General features: G+C 44.9%; 1 protein-coding gene across 1 annotated transcript; it reads left to right on the plus strand.

Annotated features, from left to right (window-relative positions):
• The first annotated feature begins 16,799 nt into the window (after nt 1-16,799).
• On the plus strand, nt 16,800-19,632 carry LOC141134895 (E3 ubiquitin/ISG15 ligase TRIM25-like). The gene has a single exon (XM_073624326.1). It carries the CDS (start codon nt 16,814-16,816, stop codon nt 18,431-18,433), a length of 1,620 nt encoding a protein of 539 aa, XP_073480427.1. The 5' UTR covers nt 16,800-16,813; the 3' UTR covers nt 18,434-19,632.
• Nucleotides 19,633-21,120: the final 1,488 nt, after the last annotated feature.

Genomic DNA, 21,120 nt, shown 5'->3' on the forward strand with positions numbered 1-21,120 from the left:
GTTGCGCGTAAAGGAAAACGCTTCTTCAGGAGCTATGGCGAATTCTATGAACAAGAAAAGTTTTTACAATTAGATACATCATATTTATTCAACATTATCATATGATATTCTTATTGCCCCAGTAAATTCAGCATGGCCACATACTGTCTACAAACAATCAAAACGCCCCCTTGGAAAGGTCTGGATTAAGACACGATGGGGATTGTGGGGACGTAACATATAACCATTTAAAGATTTTAAAAGTGAATTATAGGGGACTTATCCATAAAAGTATAATCATATTTATATGCAAGTTCGTACTTACACTCAATCAAAGGTAAGAAGGTAAGAAGGTAAGAAGAGGGTGAGGCAGAGAGTGATATCTTCAATGATGGTAAAGATTCACAGTGATTCAGAGAAGCTTAGGAAGGTAGCACTTCAGGAACCATATAAACTTAATCTGTATATATATATATATATATATATATATATATATATATATATATATATATATATATGTTCGTATTAATATTTAATGCCGGGAAAAGTCATTCCAAACCTTGTCACAAGCATTGTTCACTGAAGGCTCCTGTGATTTGAGCAGAGTTGAAACAACTCTGGAGGAACATCATAATGATTAACCACTTAAGGACCGCCTAACGCCGATTTACGTCGGCAAGGCGGCACGGGCAGGCAAAATCACGTACATGTACGTGATTTGCCTCTCGCGGGTGGGGGGTCCGATCGGACCCCCCCCCGGTGCCCGAAGCGGTCCCGTTCTGTTCCCCGGCGATCCGAGATGAGGGGGAGGCCATCCGTTCGTGGCCCCCCCCTCGCGATCGCCGCCGGCCAATGGGAACACTCCTTTGCTGCTGTATGCTAAACAGCAGCAAAGGAAATGATGTCATCTCCCCTCGGCTCGGTATTTTCCGTTCCAGCGCCGAGGGGAGAAGACATCAATGTGAGTGCACAACACACTACACACACAGTAGAACATGCCAGGCATACAAAACACCCCGATCCCCCCCCCGATCGCCCCCCGATCCCCCCCCAATCACCCCCCCCCCCCTGTCACAAACTGACACCAGCAGGTTTTTTTTTTTTTTTTTTTTTTTTTTTTCTGATTACTGCATAGTGTCAGTTTGTGACAGTTACAGTGTTGGGACAGTGAGTATCACCCCCCTTTAGGTCTAGGGTACCCCCCTAACCCCCCCTAATAAAGTTTTAACCCCTTGATCACCCCCTGTCACCAGTGTTGCTAAGCGATCATTTTTCTGATCGCTGTATTAGTGTCGCTGGTGACGCTAGTTAGTGAGGTAAATATTTAGGTTCGCCGTCAGCGTTTTATAGTGACAGGGACCCCCATATACTACCTAATAAATGTTTTAACCCCTTGATTGCCCCCTAGTTAACCCTTTCACCACTGATCACCGTATAACCGTTACGGGTGACGCAGGTTAGTTCGTTTATTTTTTATAGTGTCAGGGCACCCGCCGTTTATTACCTAATAAAGGTTTAGCCCCCTGATCGCCCGGCGGTGATATGCGTCACCCCAGGCAGCGTCAGATTAGCGCCAGTACCGCTAACACCCACGCACGCAGCATGCGCCTCCCTTAGTGGTATAGTATCTGATCGGATCAATATCTGATCTGATCAGATCTATACTAGCGTCCCCAGCAGTTTAGGGTTCCCAAAAACACAGTGTTAGCGGGATCAGCCCAGATACCCGCTAGCACCTGCGTTTTGCCCCTCCGCCCAGCCCACCCAAGTGCAGTATCGATCGATCACTGTCACTTACAAAACACTAAACGCATAACTGCAGCGTTCACAGAGTCAGGCCTGATCCCTGCGATCGCTAACAGTTTTTTTGGTAGCATTTTGGTGAACTGGCAAGCAAGCACCAGGCAGCGTCAGGTTAGCGCCAGTACCGCTAACACCCACGCACGCACCGTACACCTCCCTTAGTGGTATAGTATCTGATCGGATCAATATCTGATCCGATCAGATCTATACTAGCGTCCCCAGCAGTTTAGGGTTCCCAAAAACGCAGTGTTAGCGGGATCAGCCCAGATACCTGCTAGCACCTGCGTTGTGCCCCTCCGCCCGGCCCAGCCCATCCCACCCAAGTGCAGTATCGATCGATCACTGACACTTACAAGGCACTAAACGCATAACTGCAGCGTTCGCAGAGTCAGGCCTGATCCCTGCGATCGCTAACAGTTTTTTTGGTAGCATTTTGGTGAACTAGCAAGCACCGGCCCCAGGCAGCGTCAGGTTAGCGCCAGTACCACTAACACCCACGCACGCAGCATACGCCTCCTTTAGTGGTATAGTATCTGAACGGATCAATATCTGATCCGATCAGATCAGATCTATACTAGCGTCCCCAGCAGTTTAGGGTTCCCAAAAACGCAGTGTTAGCGGGATCAACCCAGATACCTGCTAGCACCTGCGTTTTGCCCCTCCGCCCGGCCCAGTCCAGCCCACCCAAGTGCAGTATCGATCGATCACTGTCACTTACAAAACACTAAACGCATAACTGCAGCGTTTGCAGAGTCAGGCCTGATCCCTGCGATCGCTAACAGTTTTTTTGGAAGCTTTTTATTGAACTGGCAAGCACCAGCGGCCTAGTACACCCCGGTCGTAGTCAAACCAGCACTGCAGTAACACTTGGTGACGTGGCGAGTCCCATAAGTGCAGTTCAAGCTGGTGAGGTGGCAAGCACAAGTAGTGTCCCGCTGCCACCAAAAAGACAAACACAGGCCCGTCGTGCCCATAGTGCCCTTCCTGCTGCATTCGCCAATCCTAATTGGGAACCCACCACTTCTGCAGCGCCCGTACTTCCCCCATTCACATCCCCCAACGAAATGCAGTCGGCTGCATGAGAGGCATTTTTATGTGCTCCCGAGTACCCCTACCCAACGAACCCCCCCCAAAAAGATGTTGTGTCTGCAGCAAACGCGGATATAGGCGTGACACCCGCTATTATTGTCCCTTCTGTCCTGACAATCCTGGTCTTTGCATTGGTGAATGTTTTGAACGCTACCATACACTAGTTGAGTATTAGCGTAGGGTACAGCATTGCACAGACTAGGCACACTTTCACAGGGTCTCCCAAGATGCCATCGCATTTTGAGAGACCCGAACCTGGAACCGGTTACAGTTATAAAAGTTAGTTACAAAAAAAGTGTAAAAAAAAAAAAAATATATATAAAATAAAAAAAAATAGTTGTCGTTTTATTGTTCTCTCTCTCTATTCTCTCTCTCTATTGTTCTGCTCTTTTTTTACTGTATTCTATTCTGCAGTGTTTTATTGTTATTGTTATTGTTATTATGTTTTATCATGTTTGTTTTTCAGGTATGTAATTATTTATACTTTATTGTTTACTGTGCTTTATTGTTAACCATTTTTTTGTCTTCAGGTACGCCATTCACAACTTTGAGTGGTTATACCAGAATGATGCCTGCAGGTTTAGGTATCATCTTGGTATCATTCTTTTCAGCCAGCGGTCGGCTTTCATGTAAAAGCAATCCTAGCGGCTAATTAGCCTCTAGACTGCCTTTACAACCCGTGGGAGGGAATGCCCCCCCCCCCCCCCACCGTCTTCCGTGTTTTTCTCTGGCTCTCCTGTCTCAACAGGGAACCTGAGAATGCAGCCGGTGATTCAGCCAGCTGACCATAGAGCTGATCAGAGACAAGAGTGGCTCCAAACATCTCTATGGCCTAAGAAACCGGAAGCTACGAGCATTTTATGACTTAGATTTCGCCGGATGTAAATAGCGCCATTGGGAAATTGGGGAAGCATTTTATCACACCGATCTTGGTGTGGTCAGATGCTTTGAGGGCAGAGGAGAGATCTAGGGTCTAATAGACCCCAATTTTTTCAAAAAAGAGTACCTGTCACTACCTATTGCTATCATAGGGGATATTTACATTCCCCGAGATAACAATAAAAATGATTTAAAAAAAAAAAAAATGAAAGGAACAGTTTAAAAATAAGATAAAAAAGCAAAAAAATAATAAAGAAAAAAAAAAAGCACCCCTGTCGCCCCCTGCTCTTGCGCTAAGGCGAACGCAAGCGGCGGTCTGTCGTCAAACGTAAACAGCAATTGCACCATGCATGTGAGGTATCGCCGCGAAGGTCAGATCGAGGGCAGTAATTTTTGCAGTAGACCTCCTCTGTAGATCTAAAGTGGTAACCTGTAAAGGCTTTTAAAGGCTTTTAAAAATGTATTTATTTTGTTGCCACTGCACGTTTGTGCGCAATTGTAAAGCATGTCATGTTTGGTATCCATGTACTCGGTCTAAGATCATCTTTTTTATTTCATCAAACATTTGGGCAATATAGTGTGTTTTAGTGCATTAAAATTTAAAAAAGTGTGTTTTTTCCCCAAAAAATGCGTTTGAAAAATCGCTGCGCAAATACTGTGTGAAAAAAAAAAATGAAACACCCACCATTTTAATCTGTAGGGCATTTGCTTTAAAAAAATATATAATGTTTGGGGGTTCAAAGTAATTTTCTTGCAAAAAAAAAAAAACTTTTTCATGTAAAAAATAAGTGTCAGAAAGGGCTTTGTCTTCAAGTGGTTAGAAGAGTGGGTGATGTGTGACATAAGCTTCTAAATGTTGTGCATAAAATGCCAGGACAGTTCAAAACCCCCCCAAATGACCCCATTTTGGAAAGTAGACACCCCAAGCTATTTGCTGAGAGGCATGTCGAGTCCATGGAATATTTTATATTGCGACACAAGTTGCGGGAAAGAGACAAATTTTTTTTTTTTTTTTTTTTTTTTTGCACAAAGTTGTCACTAAATGATATATTGCTCAAACATGCCATGGGAATATGTGAAATTACACCCCAAAATACATTCTGCTGCTTCTCCTGAGTACGGGGATACCATATGTGTGAGACTTTTTGGGAGCCTAGCCGTGTACGGGACCCCGAAAACCAAGCACCGCCTTCAGGCTTTCTAAGGGGCGTGAATTTTTGATTTCACTCTTCACTGCCTATCACAGTTTCGGAGGCCATGGAATGCCCAGGTGGCACAAAACCCCCCCAAATGACCCCATTTTGGAAAGTAGACACCCCAAGCTATTTGCTGAGAGGTATAGTGAGTATTTTGCAGACCTCACTTTTTGTCACAAAGTTTTGAAATTTGAAAAAAGAAAAAAAAAAAAAGTTTTTTCTTGTCTTTCTTCATTTTCAAAAACAAATGAGAGCTGCAAAATACTCACCATGCCTCTCAGCAAATAGCTTGGGGTGTCTACTTTCCAAAATGGGGTCATTTGGGGGGGGTTTGTGCCACCTGGGCATTCCATGGCCTCCGAAACGGTGTTAGGCAGTGAAGAGTAAAATCAAAAATTCACGCCCTTAAAAACGCTGAAGGCGGTGATTGGTTTTCGGGGCCCCGTACGCGGCTAGGCTCCCAAAAAGTCCCACACATGTGGTATCCCCATACTCAGGAGAAGCAGCTAAATGTATTTTGGGGTGCAATTCCACATAGGCCCATGGCCTGTGTGAGCAATATATCATTTAGTGACAACTTTGTGCAAAAAAAAAAAAAAAAAAAAAAAAGTGTCACTTTCCCGCAACTTGTGTCAAAATATAAAATATTCCATGGACTCAATATGCCTCTCAGCAAATAGCTTGGGGTGTCTACTTTCCAAAATGGGGTCATTTGGGGGGGGGTTGTGCCACCTGGGCATTCCATGGCCTCCGAAACTGTGATAGGCAGTGAAGAGTGAAATCAAAAAGTTACACCCTTAGAAATCCTGAAGGCGGTGATTGGTTTTCGGGGTCCCATACGCGGCTAGGCTCCCAAAAAGTCCCACACATGTGGTATCCCCGTACTCAGGAGAAGTAGCTGAATATATTTTGGGGTGCAATTCCACATAGGCCCATGGCCTGTGTGAGCAATATATCATTTAGTGACAACTTTTTGTAAATATTTTTTTTTTTTTTTGTCATTATTCAATCACTTGGGACAAAAAAAATAAATATTCAATGGGTTCAACATGCCTATCAGCAATTTCCTTGGGGTGTCTACTTTCCAAAATGGGGTCATTTGGGGGGGTTTTGTACTGCCCTGCCATTTTAGCACCTCAAGAAATGACATAGGCAGTCATAAACTAAAAGCTGTGTAAATTCCAGAAAATGTACCCTAGTTTGTAGACGCTATAACTTTTGCGCAAACCAATAAATATACGCTTATTGACATTTTTTTTACCAAAGACATGTGGCCGAATACATTTTGGCCTAAATGTATGACTAAAATTGAGTTTATTGGATTTTTTTTATAACAAAAAGTAGAAAATATCATTTTTTTTCAAAATTTTCGGTCTTTTTCCGTTTATAGCGCAAAAAATAAAAACTGCAGAAGTGATCAAATACCATCAAAAGAAAGCTCTATTTGTGGGAAGAAAAGGACGCAAATTTCGTTTGGGTACAGCATTGCATAACCGCGCAATTAGCAGTTAAAGCGACGCAGTGCCAAATTGGAAAAAGACCTCTGGTCCTTAGGCAGCATAATGGTCCGGGGCTCAAGTGGTTAAAGTCTCTGTTTTAACATTCTAATGTTAAGGTTCAATCTGTGAGGATTTTGATGGGTGTGATGCCTCGAGCCAGAAGAAAGGGTATCAGAGGAATATTTACCAGAGGCTGGACAGAAATATTGACCTAGGGAATCTTGGGTCTCCCTGCAAATATGGCAGGACTGTTATCACCGTTTATTGTTGATATTGCAGGTCTCGAGAGAATTTGAGGTAGGAGGCCAGAGGAGGCCTAAATTAGATTGCATGCTCAAGGACTTGACAGGGCATCTATTGCTTCTGCCCAAGTGTGAGGTAGATGTGAAATAAACCTCTGCAGCTTGGTATTTCTTGCTGTAGCAAAAGGGTACAGTTCAGGAAAAGTCCACTGGCCCACAATCCAACTGAATAACTTCGGTTGTAGGGACCATTTTTTGGGATCCAGGAATCCTTGGGATCGGTGATGGGCGTCTGTGTTTAAGTGGGCTGGAAGATAAAAATAGTCTATGTCCTTCAGATTCCCCTCTGCCCAAATGAAGATGGGTTACACTTCCCTTAGTAAGGAACTATTGTTGGTTCCGCCTTGGTGATGTATGGATGATATTGCAGCTCTATTGTCTATCCGAATCAGGACTGATTTGTCCTTGACTGAGAGAGCAAATGCTGTCGATGCGAGATAAGCCGCCTGGATTTCCAGGATGTTTGTGATGATGCATGCCGCATTGAATGCTCATCACACTTGAACCAACATCTGGTTGCAATGTGCCTCCTAGCCTATTGCATTGGCGTCTGTGGTAACTGTGGTCCAGAAGATATGCCTTAATGAACGTGGCTTTACAGGCATCTCCCTCTTTTGTCCACTAGTGCAGACCCCTGTGCATAAAACTTGTTTGATATATGGACTGGGATAGACGGTTTGCTCCATTGCTTCAGGAATTCTACCTAAAAGGTGCCTGAGGTATCCATGTGTCCATGGGACTATCTGGATACAAAAAGACAAAAATCCCTATTAAGTTGAGTTAGCTTGAGGCTGTTATGTAATTTAGGACCATGTCCTCACTCTCCTTACTTTCTGAATGATCGCCCACAGTTTCTGAGATGGCAGGGACTCCACCCCTAAACTGGAGAAAAGATGACTCGTTTGATTTACCATCCAACAGTATCTTGATAGTTTAGGCCACAGCATCTACCTGTGTTCCACAAGCTGGGCTGGATCTTTTGATAAAAGGAGGATATTGTCTGGTTAGTGAAGAGAACTGAGACCCAGTTCTCATAAAGAAGCTTGGATAGTGATCCGAGCCCTCGTGAGGGTTCTGAGGGAAGTGCAAGGCCCGAAGGGAAGACTCTGGAATTGTAGATGGGCCTGGTCGACCGAAAATCTCAGATACTTCTGTAACAGTTGTAGTATGGGTGCGTGCAAGTAAGCATCCCTGAATCCCCGGGTACATCTAATTCTGCAGTTCTGGGGAATCAAGTCTGGCTTTCCTCTTGTGACACAGGAAATGGCTTTCTGTAACCTTTCTGCAAAGAGTGATTTACCATAAAAAAACGGTATTTATACTGATTTTGTTTTCACACAGTGTCAGCTGCCCGTAGTTCTGCCCACAATACCCATATGGCTATCACAAGTAGTGACATTGATCTTGCGAAGTAACAAATTGTATGCATCGCCGTCTCACCAGTGAAGTCTGCTGAGAGCCATAATTCGTCCAAAGCCTTGACTATATTTTCCCTAGGAACATTTTGATGAATCACCGTTTCCATGTTTTTGGTCAAAGCCCACAGGGCTTTGGATACAGATAAGGCAATTGTTGACTTCCAGGCATTTACCCTCCATTTGGTAAGGTCCTTTAAGTTGGGGTCTATTCATCTGTCCAAAGGATCCTTAATTGAGGCTGAATTATCGAATGGTGAGATGAAATTCTTTGTTATATGAACCACTGCCGCATCTACCTTCGGCGGACCGTCTGGCATTACAAAATCTTGTTCCGACCGTGGATTACGTTTTTCAAGGCAATCGAGAGGAAAAAACATATTTCTTTTTTCCTTTCCTCTTCAACAATGTCTCTGATATCATCCATCAGAGTAAGCCTATGTTTTCACTATTCCGACCTGAAAGTCGCCCGATTCTGTCACGATTTTGATGCGACTTGAAACAATGCCTGTGTATTCTTGAGGTCTATGGACCTCAAGTCACATCAAAGTGGGACCAAAGCAGTGCAGGGACTACTCTGAAGTCGCTGCGACTTGAAATCGCACAGATAAACGGTACTCATTGGAAATCATGGGGTACGACTTGTTATGCGACTTTGCAGTCCCAAGTCGCATGACAAGTTGCACTAGTGGAAAACGGGCCGAAAGAAGGAAACCTGCTTCTTTAGAAATGGAAAGTACATCTTTTGACTACTCAGATGTAGTGTCAGCTTTCTCCCAGCCAATAGCTGGCTTTACAGGCTGGACATAGGGCTGAGCTAGGAAAAAGTTGAAGTCCAAGGGCCGAGCTCTTCTGAGGTATCCTCAGATGGCCCACCATCATCCAGATGTCTAGGAGGGATACATGCTGCGTGGTGAAAGGATTCTCTTGAGCATGGGCCAGGAAGAGTTAACTTCTCTGGAGGAGATTGAGCTAGTTGCTGCAATAGAACAGCTGTTGCTAGTTCTGCTATGTATCCCCTGCTCATCTTTGAGTAGGACAGCTTACCTGTTAACCCTCTGACTCTCTGTCTGCTGCATAGACTCTAAAACAGCTTTTGCAGACCAATTTGCTGGTAATGGGATGACCCCGCATGCTCGGCATTAAGGGATTTGAGCATTGGTGAATGTGAAGAACTATGTTTTTTCACTGATGAACCCTCGCCCCTTGCATGGTATCCTGATCTGGTTGGGGCTTTCATAGGTTTATGTGGCCTTGATGTCCGCTTGGACTTCTTCTGGCGTACAAGGCTGAAATACATAAACGTACCAGCATAAGTGCTCTCTTTTTCTTTTTACTCACCTGGACGACGGTCCCTACCTTAAATACTGGAGAGGGTCTTGTTCGGGTGGCATACTGCTTATTTTAGGCAACGGACAGAAAAAGCAGCTATTGAAAGATAAAGGAGTTAGCGACTGGTATTTCAGCTGGAGCAAGGAAACGGTATTCCTGAGTAAAGAAAAAGAAAGAAATTACATTTACCGTTGGCAAAAAACAGGGTCCCCTCCAGGGGCTCCCCGCATAGGCAACTCCCTCAAATGACAACAGGCTGCCATGCTGAAAGCCCCCAGTAATAAACAATGGAGAGGGGTGGGACATCGTGTGGAAGATACAACCCTCTAAAAAATGATTTTGACAAACAAGGGCAAAAAATGTAAAATTTGCCCCTATTCAAGATGACCACCATGACCTCAGGCCAGACCGCACATGCGCGGCCAGCGGCACTAGGACCTAGGCGGCCCGCCCGACTCAGCCCCGCCCACCGACCCAGCTCCTGATGTCCACACATGCGCAGAGCGTGCAGGAACACACTGAGGGACTCAGAAAAGCCGGTACGAGGTGCGTGCCGCCCACTATAGTAACCAGGAATGGAGGTACAATATCACAAGGAGGGGAAGGTGGTGGGGGAGGAAGAAAGCGAAAAAGAGGAACGCAAAGAGAGGAAAGTGAGAGAGAATGGATGACAGGAGGGAGAAATGGAAGGCCAAGGCTAAGTGAAAAATAGATATAGCTGCTTTCTCTGCTGCAGGCTTCAGCCAGTATATAAATGCAGATAGGAGCTCTTCGTTAAGAGACAACTGCTGTCCCAAAAGACCCACAGAAGGGACTCCCTATCTTATCAGCGCATTTAGCTGCCCAAGAATAGGGACTGCACCTTGGAGAGGCTCGAACCCAGCTGGAAGCTGCCGACTGCAGAGGTAAGGGACGTTCAACCACCATTCACTGACCATGAGGTATGAGGGAAAAAAAAGGAGAATGCTGGGAGTGCACTAATCCTTTTCTATTATAATATTCACTGGTCCTGAAGGAGGAGCCAAGGCAGAGCTAGTCACAGGTATACTGCCATGGAGGCACCAGGAAATAAGTTTTGCCTATAGTTCTACTTTGACTCTCCTGAAACAAAGCATTATGAGGGGCTATATGTAGGAATTATAATACTAATTCACACACATGCAGATAGTGTTTAGAAGCAGAAGGTTATCATAAACTGACATTATTTACTAGAAAGCCATGTAGATTTGGTAAGGTCATCTTACAGACAAATAGTACACAGCAGAATATATATTGTATTAACCTTGTTTCTGCTCTGTAGAGTCAACGTTGTACTTTATACCCTGGTACTAACCTCTGCTCACCATTACTAATGATGGTGAAATGCCAACTCTTACAAGATGGTTGTGCCCATCCAAAACTGGGCTGCCCTAGGCCCCTGGGATTATCTTTATTATATTAAAAAAAGATTCAGTGGAAACTTTACTTTCATCTTTCCCTACACAATGCCATTTTCTTTTATAATCAATAGTTTTTCTCATGACTCCTCTGCAATTTTTTGGGCATTCAGCATTTCCTACGGCTTCACAAAAAAGTGTTTGGAACCCTTTCTAGGAGCCTCTAAGTGATTAGTAAAGTCAAAACCCACCATACATCCTCTTCTAAGAAGGATTGGCTGGTTTTAGGAAATCATAATCCCCATTCAAATGTAGCGGTACCCCCCTGAAGGTTGCTGATTGACTCTATACCACACTAGCAACACCGACTATGCAGATCCTCTCTTACCTCTGACACCTTGGGTTCCATGCTGTAATAGGATGTTATCAATGAGAAACTCACACAATGTCACTGAACCACTCAAAAAGTTTACTAAAGTGAACAATAAACACAAATGAACAATATGAATGAACACAAACAATATCTGACAGTTGATAACCACAAGCCTAGATATGAAACTATGAACTTATTAATCACCGTAGGAAGCGTATGCAGACAGGTGTACAATGGGAGAAGTGTTCAATATGCTCCAAAACCTATATTAAACACCTTCCCACCGAGGCCTCAATACCCACACACCAAATTGCAATATAATGTTACTTACATTCAATAATACAATGCAATATTTACCTGTACTCAAGGGTTCCCCCTAGGTCGTAATTCAATGTTCAAACTACAAAGTAGAATTGGGATGCTTTGCAAAAGATGGTAAAAGTTCCTTGACTCCAGATATCTTTGGCTAGCCTGTAGTTTAAAATGCAGTATTTGTAATCCAACAGGGCAAAAGAAAGAAAGCAAACTATAGAATAAATGGTACATTGATAACTGTGTGACTGAAGAAATATGGCACTTGTAACCTTCTCCTAATGTGTGAGTGCAATACAGTACTGACTTTACAGCACAGGGAATAACAAGCCCCAGAGTTCAGCTGTATGTGGCCTGCTAGATAAGTAGAATCACTTCTGTGGGACTACAAGTCTCACCAGCAGTCTGTAAATAACTCACTCAGCAAACAGTGCACTTTACTGAAATGGGCAAGTGCCCTCTCACCACAATAGACTCAGATGCTGTGAGGCTCCATCCGGACTCCCCTCCTGATGTCCCAGTCTGATGAAAAGATGGCGCCACCACGCTGTACCGCTCCTCCGGGTGGCTGAGATGCAGGAAACTTCCAGATGTCTTGGCACTGCACACCAATCCACTTGCTAAGCTGGCAGAGCTGTACTCTAAAGTCTCTCAGAGGCTGGCGATCCTGCTCCACGCTGTTTAGGCCGCAGTCTTCTGGTCACACACAGACCTCCTGCTGAAGACGCTTGAGGCTGCTGTGTCCTCGCCTCTTTCGAGGACACAGCAGCCTCAAGCGTCTTCATCTGCAGCTATGTTATAAGCAAACATTGATTGCTATATAAGAAGTATCCCTGGGACCGCATCCTTCGAATTGCTCCTTGGTGTTGCTCACTAACCATTCAGGAAGGAGGTTGGAGGAACTTCTACAGAGCTCCCTGCGGGATATCCCCTGAGATCCATACATTTCTACTAAGCCTGTTTTGACCCCCCTGAATAAGCCTCCATTACTTTATCACGAGGTGGTGGGCAGCAGCAGAGGTGGAACATTGATCCAGAATTTACATCTGAACACTAGGGATGAGCCGAACACCCCCCTGTTCGGTTTGCACCAGAACATGCGAACAGGAAAAAAGTTCGTTCGAACATGCGAACACCGTTAAAGTCTATGGGACACGAACATGAATAATCAAAAGTGCTAATTTTAAAGGCTTATATGAAAGTTATTGTCATAAAAAGTGTTTGGGGACCTGGGTCCTGCCCCAGGGGACATGGATCAATGCAAAAAAAAGTTTTAAAAACGGCCGTTTTTTCAGGAGCAGTGATTTTAATAATGCTTAAAGTCAAACAATAAAAGTGTAATATCCCTTTAAATTTCGTAGCTGGGGGGTGTCTATAGTATGCCTGTAAAGGGGCGCATGTTTCCTGTGTTTAGAACAGTCTGACAGCAAAATGACATTTTGAAGGAAAAAACTCATTTAAAACTACTCGCGGCTATTGCATTGCCGACAATACACATAGAAGTTCATTGATAAAAACGGCATGGGAATTCCCCAAAGGGGAACCCCGAACCAAAATTAAAAAAAAAAAAAATGACGTGGGAGTCCTCCTAAATTCCATACCAGGCCCTTCAGGTCTGGTATGGATATTAAGGGGAACCCCGGCCAAAATTAAAAAAAAAAAATGACGTGGGGTTCCCCCTAAATTCCATACCAGACCCTTCAGGTCTGGTATGGATTTTAAGGGGAACCCAGCGCCAAAAAAAAAAAACGGCGTGGGGTCCCCCCAAAAATCCATACCAGACCCTTATCCGAGCACGCAACCTGGCAGGCCGCAGGAAAAGAGGGGGGGACGAGAGTGCGGCCCCCCCTCCCTCCTGAACCGTACCAGGCCACATGCCCTCAACATTGGGAGGGTGCTTTGGGGTAGCCCCCCAAAACACCTTGTCCCCATGTTGATGAGGACAAGGGCCTCATCCCCACAACCCTGGCCGGTGGTTGTGGGGGTCTGCGGGCGGGGGGCTTATCGGAATCTGGAAGCCCCCTTTAACAAGGTGACCCCCAGATCCCGGCCCCCCCCTGTGTGAAATGGTAAGGGGGTACATAAGTACCCCTACCATTTCACGAAGAAAGTGTCAAAAATGTTAAAAATGACAAGAGACAGTTTTTGACAATTCCTTTATTTAAATGCTTCTTCTTTCTTCTATCTTCCTTCATCTTCTGGTTCTTCTGGTTCTTCTGGCTCTTCTGGTTCTTCCTCCGGCGTTCTCGTCCAGCATCTCCTCCGCGGCGTCTTCTTCTCCTCGGGCCGCTCCGCACCCATGGCATGGGGGGGAGGCTCCCGCTCTTCTCTTCTTCTTTTCTTCTCTTCTTCTCTTCTTCATTTTCTTCTCCGGGCCGCTCCGCAATCCATGCTGGCATGGAGGGAGGCTCCCGCTGTGTGACGGCGCTCCTCGTCTGACAGTTCTTAAATAACGGGGGGGGCGGGGCCACCCGGTGACCCTGCCCCCCTCTGACGCACGGTGACTTGACGGGACTTCCCTGTGGCATTCCCCGTGACGTCACAGGGAAGTCCCGTCAAGTCACCGTGCGTCAGAGGGGGGCGGGGTCACCGGGTGGCCCCGCCTACCCCCGTTATTTAAGAACTGTCAGACGAGGAGCGCCGTCACACAGCGGGAGCCTCCCTCCATGCCAGCATGGATTGCGGAGCGGCCCGGAGAAGAAAAGAAGAAAAGAAGAAGAGAAGAAGAGAAGAAAAGAAGAAGAGAAGAGCGGGAGCCTCCCCCCCATGCCATGGGTGCGGAGCGGCCCGAGGAGAAGAAGATAGAAGATGCCGCGGAGGAGATGCTGGACGAGAACGCCGGAGGAAGAACCAGAAGAGCCAGAAGAACCAGAAGAACCAGAAGATGAAGGAAGATAGAAGAAAGAAGAAGCATTTAAATAAAGGAATTGTCAAAAACTGTCTCTTGTCATTTTTAACATTTTTGACACTTTTTTCGTGAAATGGTAGGGGTACTTATGTACCCCCTTACCATTTCACACAGGGGGGGGCCGGGATCTGGGGGTCACCTTGTTAAAGGGGGCTTCCAGATTCCGATAAGCCCTCCGCCCGCAGACCCCCACAACCACCGGCCAGGGTTGTGGGGATGAGGCCCTTGTCCTCATCAACATGGGGACAAGGTGTTTTGGGGGGCTACCCCAAAGCACCCTCCCAATGTTGAGGGCATGTGGCCTGGTACGGTTCAGGAGGGAGGGGGGGCCGCACTCTCGTCCCCCCCTCTTTTCCTGCGGCCTGCCAGGTTGCGTGCTCGGATAAGGGTCTGGTATGGATTTTTGGGGGGACCCCACGCCGTTTTTTTTTTTTTTTTTTGGCGCGGGGTTCCCCTTAAAATCCATACCAGACCTGAAGGGTCTGGTATGGAATTTAGGGGGAACCCCACGTCATTTTTTTTTTTTAAATTTTGGCCGGGGTTCCCCTTAATATCCATACCAGACCTGAAGGGCCTGGTATGGAATTTAGGGGGACTCCCACGTCATTTTTTTTTTTTAATTTTGGTTCGGGGTTCCCCTTTGGGGAATTCCCATGCCGTTTTTATCAATGAACTTCTATGTGTATTGTCGGCAATGCAATAGCCGCGAGTAGTTTTAAATGAGTTTTTTCCTTCAAAATGTCATTTTGCTGTCAGACTGTTCTAAACACAGGAAACATGCGCCCCTTTACAGGCACACTATAGACACCCCCCAGGTACGAAATTTAAAGGGATATTACACTTTTATTGATTGACTTTAAGCATTATTAAAATCACTGCTCCTGAAAAAACGGCCGTTTTTAAAACTTTTTTTTGCATTGATCCATGTCCCCTGGGGCAGGACCCAGGTCCCCAAACACTTTTTATGACAATAACTTGCATATTAGCCTTTAAAATTAGCACTTTTGATTTCTCCCATAGACTTTTAAAGGGTGTTCCGCGGCATTCGAATTTGCGGCGAACACCCCAAATTGTTCGCTGTTCGGTGAACTTGCGAACAGCCAATGTTCGAGTCGAACATGAGTTCGACTCGAACTCGAAGCTCATCCCTACTGAACACCAATGTTTTTGGACTTTATTTTCACTTTCACTTCATTATATTAACTGCTGTTCACTTTAATATATTTTATTATGTTATTGCAATAGCTTTATGAGCACATAATTAATTGATTAATTTATATACCAGCCGTTATTACTTTAAGGGTTGATATTCACTGTAGTTGGTAATTCATTTATTTAACACATTTCACACTTGTGATACTTGTCCAGCGCTGTACTGTTTTTTTCTATATCTATTTTTGTGCCCTCATATCGGAGTTATAGTGTTCAGCAGCAGAACTTCTCTCACGGATTTTAGTCATTAATAATAATTTTCTATATTTCATTATATATTATTTATGCACCGAGCGCAATTCTTTCTTTTTATATTTTCTCCTGCTGGCAGGTATTGAATGGCGTCCAGAGACAGCAAATGATGGCCGCACTGTTCCTTTTATTACTGCTCCCAGCATGCAGTGCTGCACACTTTGCATTGTCTGTATTGTAGTTCAGGACTGATCCAGCTAACAGAGTCACTTCCTCTTTCAAACTACATTTCCCACAATGGTTTGCAGCGCTGCTTCTTAGGAATTGAAAGAAAGTCCTAACAGCATTAAAAGGACACTAGAGGGAGCCAATCTCATTTGCAAACCATAACAACTGTAATGCCTTATATTAGCAAACCCTTGACTACACAAAGATCATTTGTAATGAACAGGCACTAATGTTCTGAGATGACAATAATGGCACCTTAAACACCAGAGACTTGCGGCACACAGAGATATTTCCTCTTGGCTGAAAATCTAAGATGCTCAGCCACCAATCCTTCTCTCTTCAATGGTGATAAGAAGAGTAGAAACATAGACCCAATGGTATTACATGTCAAATGAACTCCATGGACATTCCAGCAATGGGATGTAGAAGGAGCAGATGTCTCCTCACCTGACATTTTAGAGAAGAAGATTTCATGAGAAGTAAACAAATTTCTATAATCAGTGTATACTTTTCTCAAAATAATCCTCATTTACCCTAGAAAAGTGTACTGTGTGAGGTCTTTTTATTATCTGCTTCTCTCCATTTATTTTAATACCACTGTTCAGCCTCACCCTGTAAAGGAAGATATGACAAACCAAACAGCATTTTGACCCTCCCAACTGCATTCTTCCCCAGTGTCTGAGAGTTTCACTTTCACTTCTCTCTTCTGCTGTCAGCGATGGCGTCTGCTGATCTAAGAGCTGAGCTGGAATGTTCCGTCTGTCTGAACATTTATACAGATCCTGTAACCCTGAGATGTGGACACAACTTCTGCCGGGTCTGTATTGATCGTGTGCTGGATAGACAGGAGGGGTCTGGAGGATATTCCTGTCCTGAATGCAGAGAGAAGTTTCAGGATCGGCCTGCACTGCACAGGAACATAACACTACGTAACATAGTGGAGAATTTCCTGTCTGCTCAGCCAGATCTGGTGGAGTCCGGGGTCTTCTGTACTCACTGTGTGGACTCTCCTGTACCTGCTGTTAGATCCTGTCTGCTCTGTGAGGTTTCTCTGTGTGATAAACACCTGAGAGTCCACAAAAAGTCCCCAGAGCACATCTTATGTGACCCCACCTTGTCCATGGAGAGCAGGAAATGCTCTGTCCATAAGAAGATCCTGGTGTATTACTGCACTGAGGATGATACCTGTGCCTGTATGTTGTGTGTTATTGGAGGACATAAAGGGCATGAGATGGAGTCACTGGATGATGCTTCTGCAAAGAAGAAGGAGACACTGAGGAATGTTCTGCAGAAACTTCTGACAAAGAGAGAGGAGACGGAGGAAAGAGTCCAGAGTCTGCAGGAACACAGGAGGAAAGTAGAAGAAAAAGCAGCTGGTGACACCGAGAGAGTCACTGTCCTGTTTAGAGATCTCAGGAGACGTCTGGAGGACCTGGAGAAGAGAGTCCTGAGGGAAATCTCCGGGCAGACAGAGTGGATCTCCATCGCTATCCAGGATCTGGAATTAAAGAAGGAGGAGCTGTCCAGGAAGATGCTTCACATTGAGGAGCTGTGTAACATGACGGATCCACTGACTGTCTTACAGGAATCAGACACAGGTGACTTGTGTGATACTGAGGATGGAGATAATGAGGACAGAGAGAGACATGAGAAACTCCTCCATGATGGAGGGGGTCTGGATGTGGATGGGATATCACACACATTACACACATTATCTGATATAATAACAGAAGTAAATGTATCCTTCTATATACAGGGAGCTGCAGACATATTACTGGATGTAAACACAGCTTATAATAATCTCCAAATATCAGATGACAGGAAAACTGTATCCAGGTCAGATGTAAAACAGAATCGTCCAGAAACACCAGAGAGATTTCAGGGTAGTTATCAGGTGTTGAGCAGTCAGAGTTTCTCCTCAGGGAGAAATTACTGGGAAGTGGATGTCGGGAGATCAGATGGATTTAGAGTCGGGATGTGTTACCCCAGTATAGAGAGGGGAGGAGGGCAGACTCTGATTGGATATAATAACAAGTCCTGGGGTTTGTACAGGGATGGTGATCAGTATGGGGTGAGACATGACAATAAAGAGATCCTTTTACCACCCAATATCTCCAGTAACAGAGTCAGGATATATCTGGATTATGAGGCCGGGCGGATGTCCTTTTATGATCTGTGTGACCCGATCCGACACCTCCACACCTTCACCACCACTTTCACTGAGCCCCTCCATGCTGTATTATGTGTATGGAGAGGTTGTATAAAGATATGTGGGGGAATCAGGGAAAGTGAGATTTCCGCCCAGAGATTGGTGGCATCACAGGGAGAGGGGAGATAGGATTGGTGGAATATTCAGCCAAAAGTCCTGCAATGTTTTCTATGATAAAGATAGGTCTATGAGGCTTCTCTATCGCGCCAAATCAGATCACTGTGATTGGCTGGAATAACTATGTAATAGGGATGAGCCGAACACCCCCCTGGTTCGGTTCGCAGCAGAACATGCGAACAGACAAAAAATGTGTGCGAACACCGTTAAAGTCTATGGGGCACGAACGTGAAAAATCGAAAGTGCTCATTTTAAAGGCTTACATGCAAGTTATTGCCATAAAAAGTGTTTGGGGACCCGGGTCCTGCCCCAGGGGACATGTATCAATGCAAAAAAAAGTTTTTAAAACTGACGTTTTTTCAGAAGCAGTGATTTTAAGAATGCTTAAAGTGAAACAATAAAAATGAAATGTTCCTTTAAATATTGTCCCGGGGGGGGGGGGGGGTGTCCTTAGTCTGCCTGTAAAGTAGCCCATTTTTCGCCATAATTAAAAAATATTTGGCATGGAGTTCCCCTTAATATCCATACCAGACCCAAAGGGCCTGGTATGGACTGGGAGGGGGAACCCACGCCATTTTTTTCCATGGTTTTTTTCATGTATATTGCTGGGATCCGGCAATACATTTCTAAAGGAAAAAATGTCATTTAAAATTGCTCGCGGCTATATAATGTATTGCCGGATCCCAGCAATATACATAAAAAAAATCATGGAAAAAATTGGCGTGGGTTCCCCCCCCAGTCCATACCTGGCAGGCCGCAGGAAAAGGGGGGGAGGGGTGAGAGAGCGCCCCCCCCTCCTAAACCGTACCAGGCCACATGCCCTCAACACAGGGATGGTGCTTTCAGGTCACATGATGTCAGAAGGGGGCGTTACGTCACTGGGTGGCCCCGCCCTTTGCTATATAACAGCTGTCGCCGCAAAAGGACAGTGACATCTAACATCAAGCTCATCCCTACTGTCTAATTATAGTGAAGGATTGTTTTTCATTTGGTCAGCGAATGGGGGTGTGATCTATCTACCTATCTGGTAAAACTGAACTAAACAGCGCTTGCCTCACCACATCTATGCATAATTACATTAATTTGTCTGATTCCTATGTGTCTATGCCTGGACAAATAATATTGTGAACCTTTAAAACAATGAATATTAAATAAATATATGATCCCATTTGTGTGAAAAACCAATGATCTATAAATAAATAAATCAATTGATACTTATAATTAATAAATATGGTGACTATTAGTTACAATGATTCTTTGAAAGTGCTCTTTGCTTCAACTGTGACTTTTAATCCTCCTCTTGTGAGTCTATATGGTTCCTCACTCACCGGATATGTTGGAATCCTCTACCTTATGGCAAGAAGAAGACAGCTTTTTTCTATAGATAGATTTATAGATTTATCTATCTATCTACCAGCACAGATGTCTCTGAAATCGCCCCCGAAGTCGTAAAACTGACATGCAGGAATGAAATCATGTGGATTAATTCCCGCTGTCAGTGTGAACCTGGGCTAAAAGATAGCTAAAGACAAAACATTTTTTGGTATTGGGTAGAGTGGAGAGGAATTGGTGCCTCTGTCAGATTTTTATTGTTGTCTGTGTCCCCAATAGGTAGATTTACATACCTCCCCAATTTTTGAGATGGGAATGAGGGACACCTATCAGCAAAAGAAGGCAGGCATAGGACACACCCCTGGCCATGCCCCCTTAAAGGAGAATTGTACAAAAAAACAAGATTAGTTAAAACCACTAGTGTTTTTTTTACCATTACTATTCCTTTATATTGGCTTTTGGAATTTACAATTTACGGTGGCCAAGACCATACAGTGGTTTAACAGGACAGGTTCCACTCAGAACAGGCCTCGCATGGTAGACCAAAGAAGTTGAGTGCACGTGCTCAGCGTCATATCCAGAGGTTGTCTTTGGGAAATAGACGTATGAGTGCTGCCAGCATTGCTGCAGATTTTGAAGGGGTGGGGGGGGTCAGCCTGTCAGTGCTCAAACCATACGTCGTACACTTCATAAAATTGGTCTGCATGGCTGTCGTCCCAGAAGGAAGCCTCTTCTAAAAGATGATGCACAAGAAAGTCGCAAACAGTTTGCTGAAGACAAGCAGACTAAGGACATGGATTACTGGAACCATGTCCTGTGGTCTGATGAGACCAAGATAAACCTATTGGTTCAGATGGTGTCAAGCATGAGTGGCAGCAACCAGGTGAGGAGTACAAAGACAAGTGTGTCTTGCCTACAGCCAAGAATGGTGGTGGGAGTGTCATGGTCTGGGGTTGCATGAGTGCTGCCAGCACTGGGGAGCTACAGTTCATTGAGGGAACCATGAATGCCAACATGTACTGTGACATACTGAAGCAGAGCATGATCCCCTCACTTCAGAGACTGGGCCACAGGGTAATATTTCAACATGATAACAACCCCAAACACACCTCCAAGACAACCACTGCCTTGCTAAAGAAGTTGAGGGTAAAGGTGATGGACTTGCCAAGCATGTCTCCAGACCTAAACCCTATTGAGCATCTGTGGGGCATCCTCAAACAGAAGGTTGAGGAACGCAAGGTCTCTAACATCCACCAGCTCTGTGATGTCGTCATGGAGGAGTTGAAGAGGACTCCCGTGGCAACCTGTGAAGCTCTGGTGAACTCCATGCCCAAGTGGGTTAAAGCAGTGCTGGAAAATAATGGTGG

The sequence above is a fragment of the Aquarana catesbeiana genome, linkage group LG03, assembly GCF_042186555.1.
Source record: "Aquarana catesbeiana isolate 2022-GZ linkage group LG03, ASM4218655v1, whole genome shotgun sequence".
In the NCBI taxonomy this organism is placed as follows: Eukaryota; Metazoa; Chordata; class Amphibia; order Anura; family Ranidae; genus Aquarana; species Aquarana catesbeiana.

Bases quoted from the DNA above. Each gene is read 5' to 3' on its own strand.
- LOC141134895 (XM_073624326.1), top strand. From the start codon at position 16,814: ATGGCGTCTGCTGATCTAAGAGCTGAGCTGGAATGTTCCGTCTGTCTG.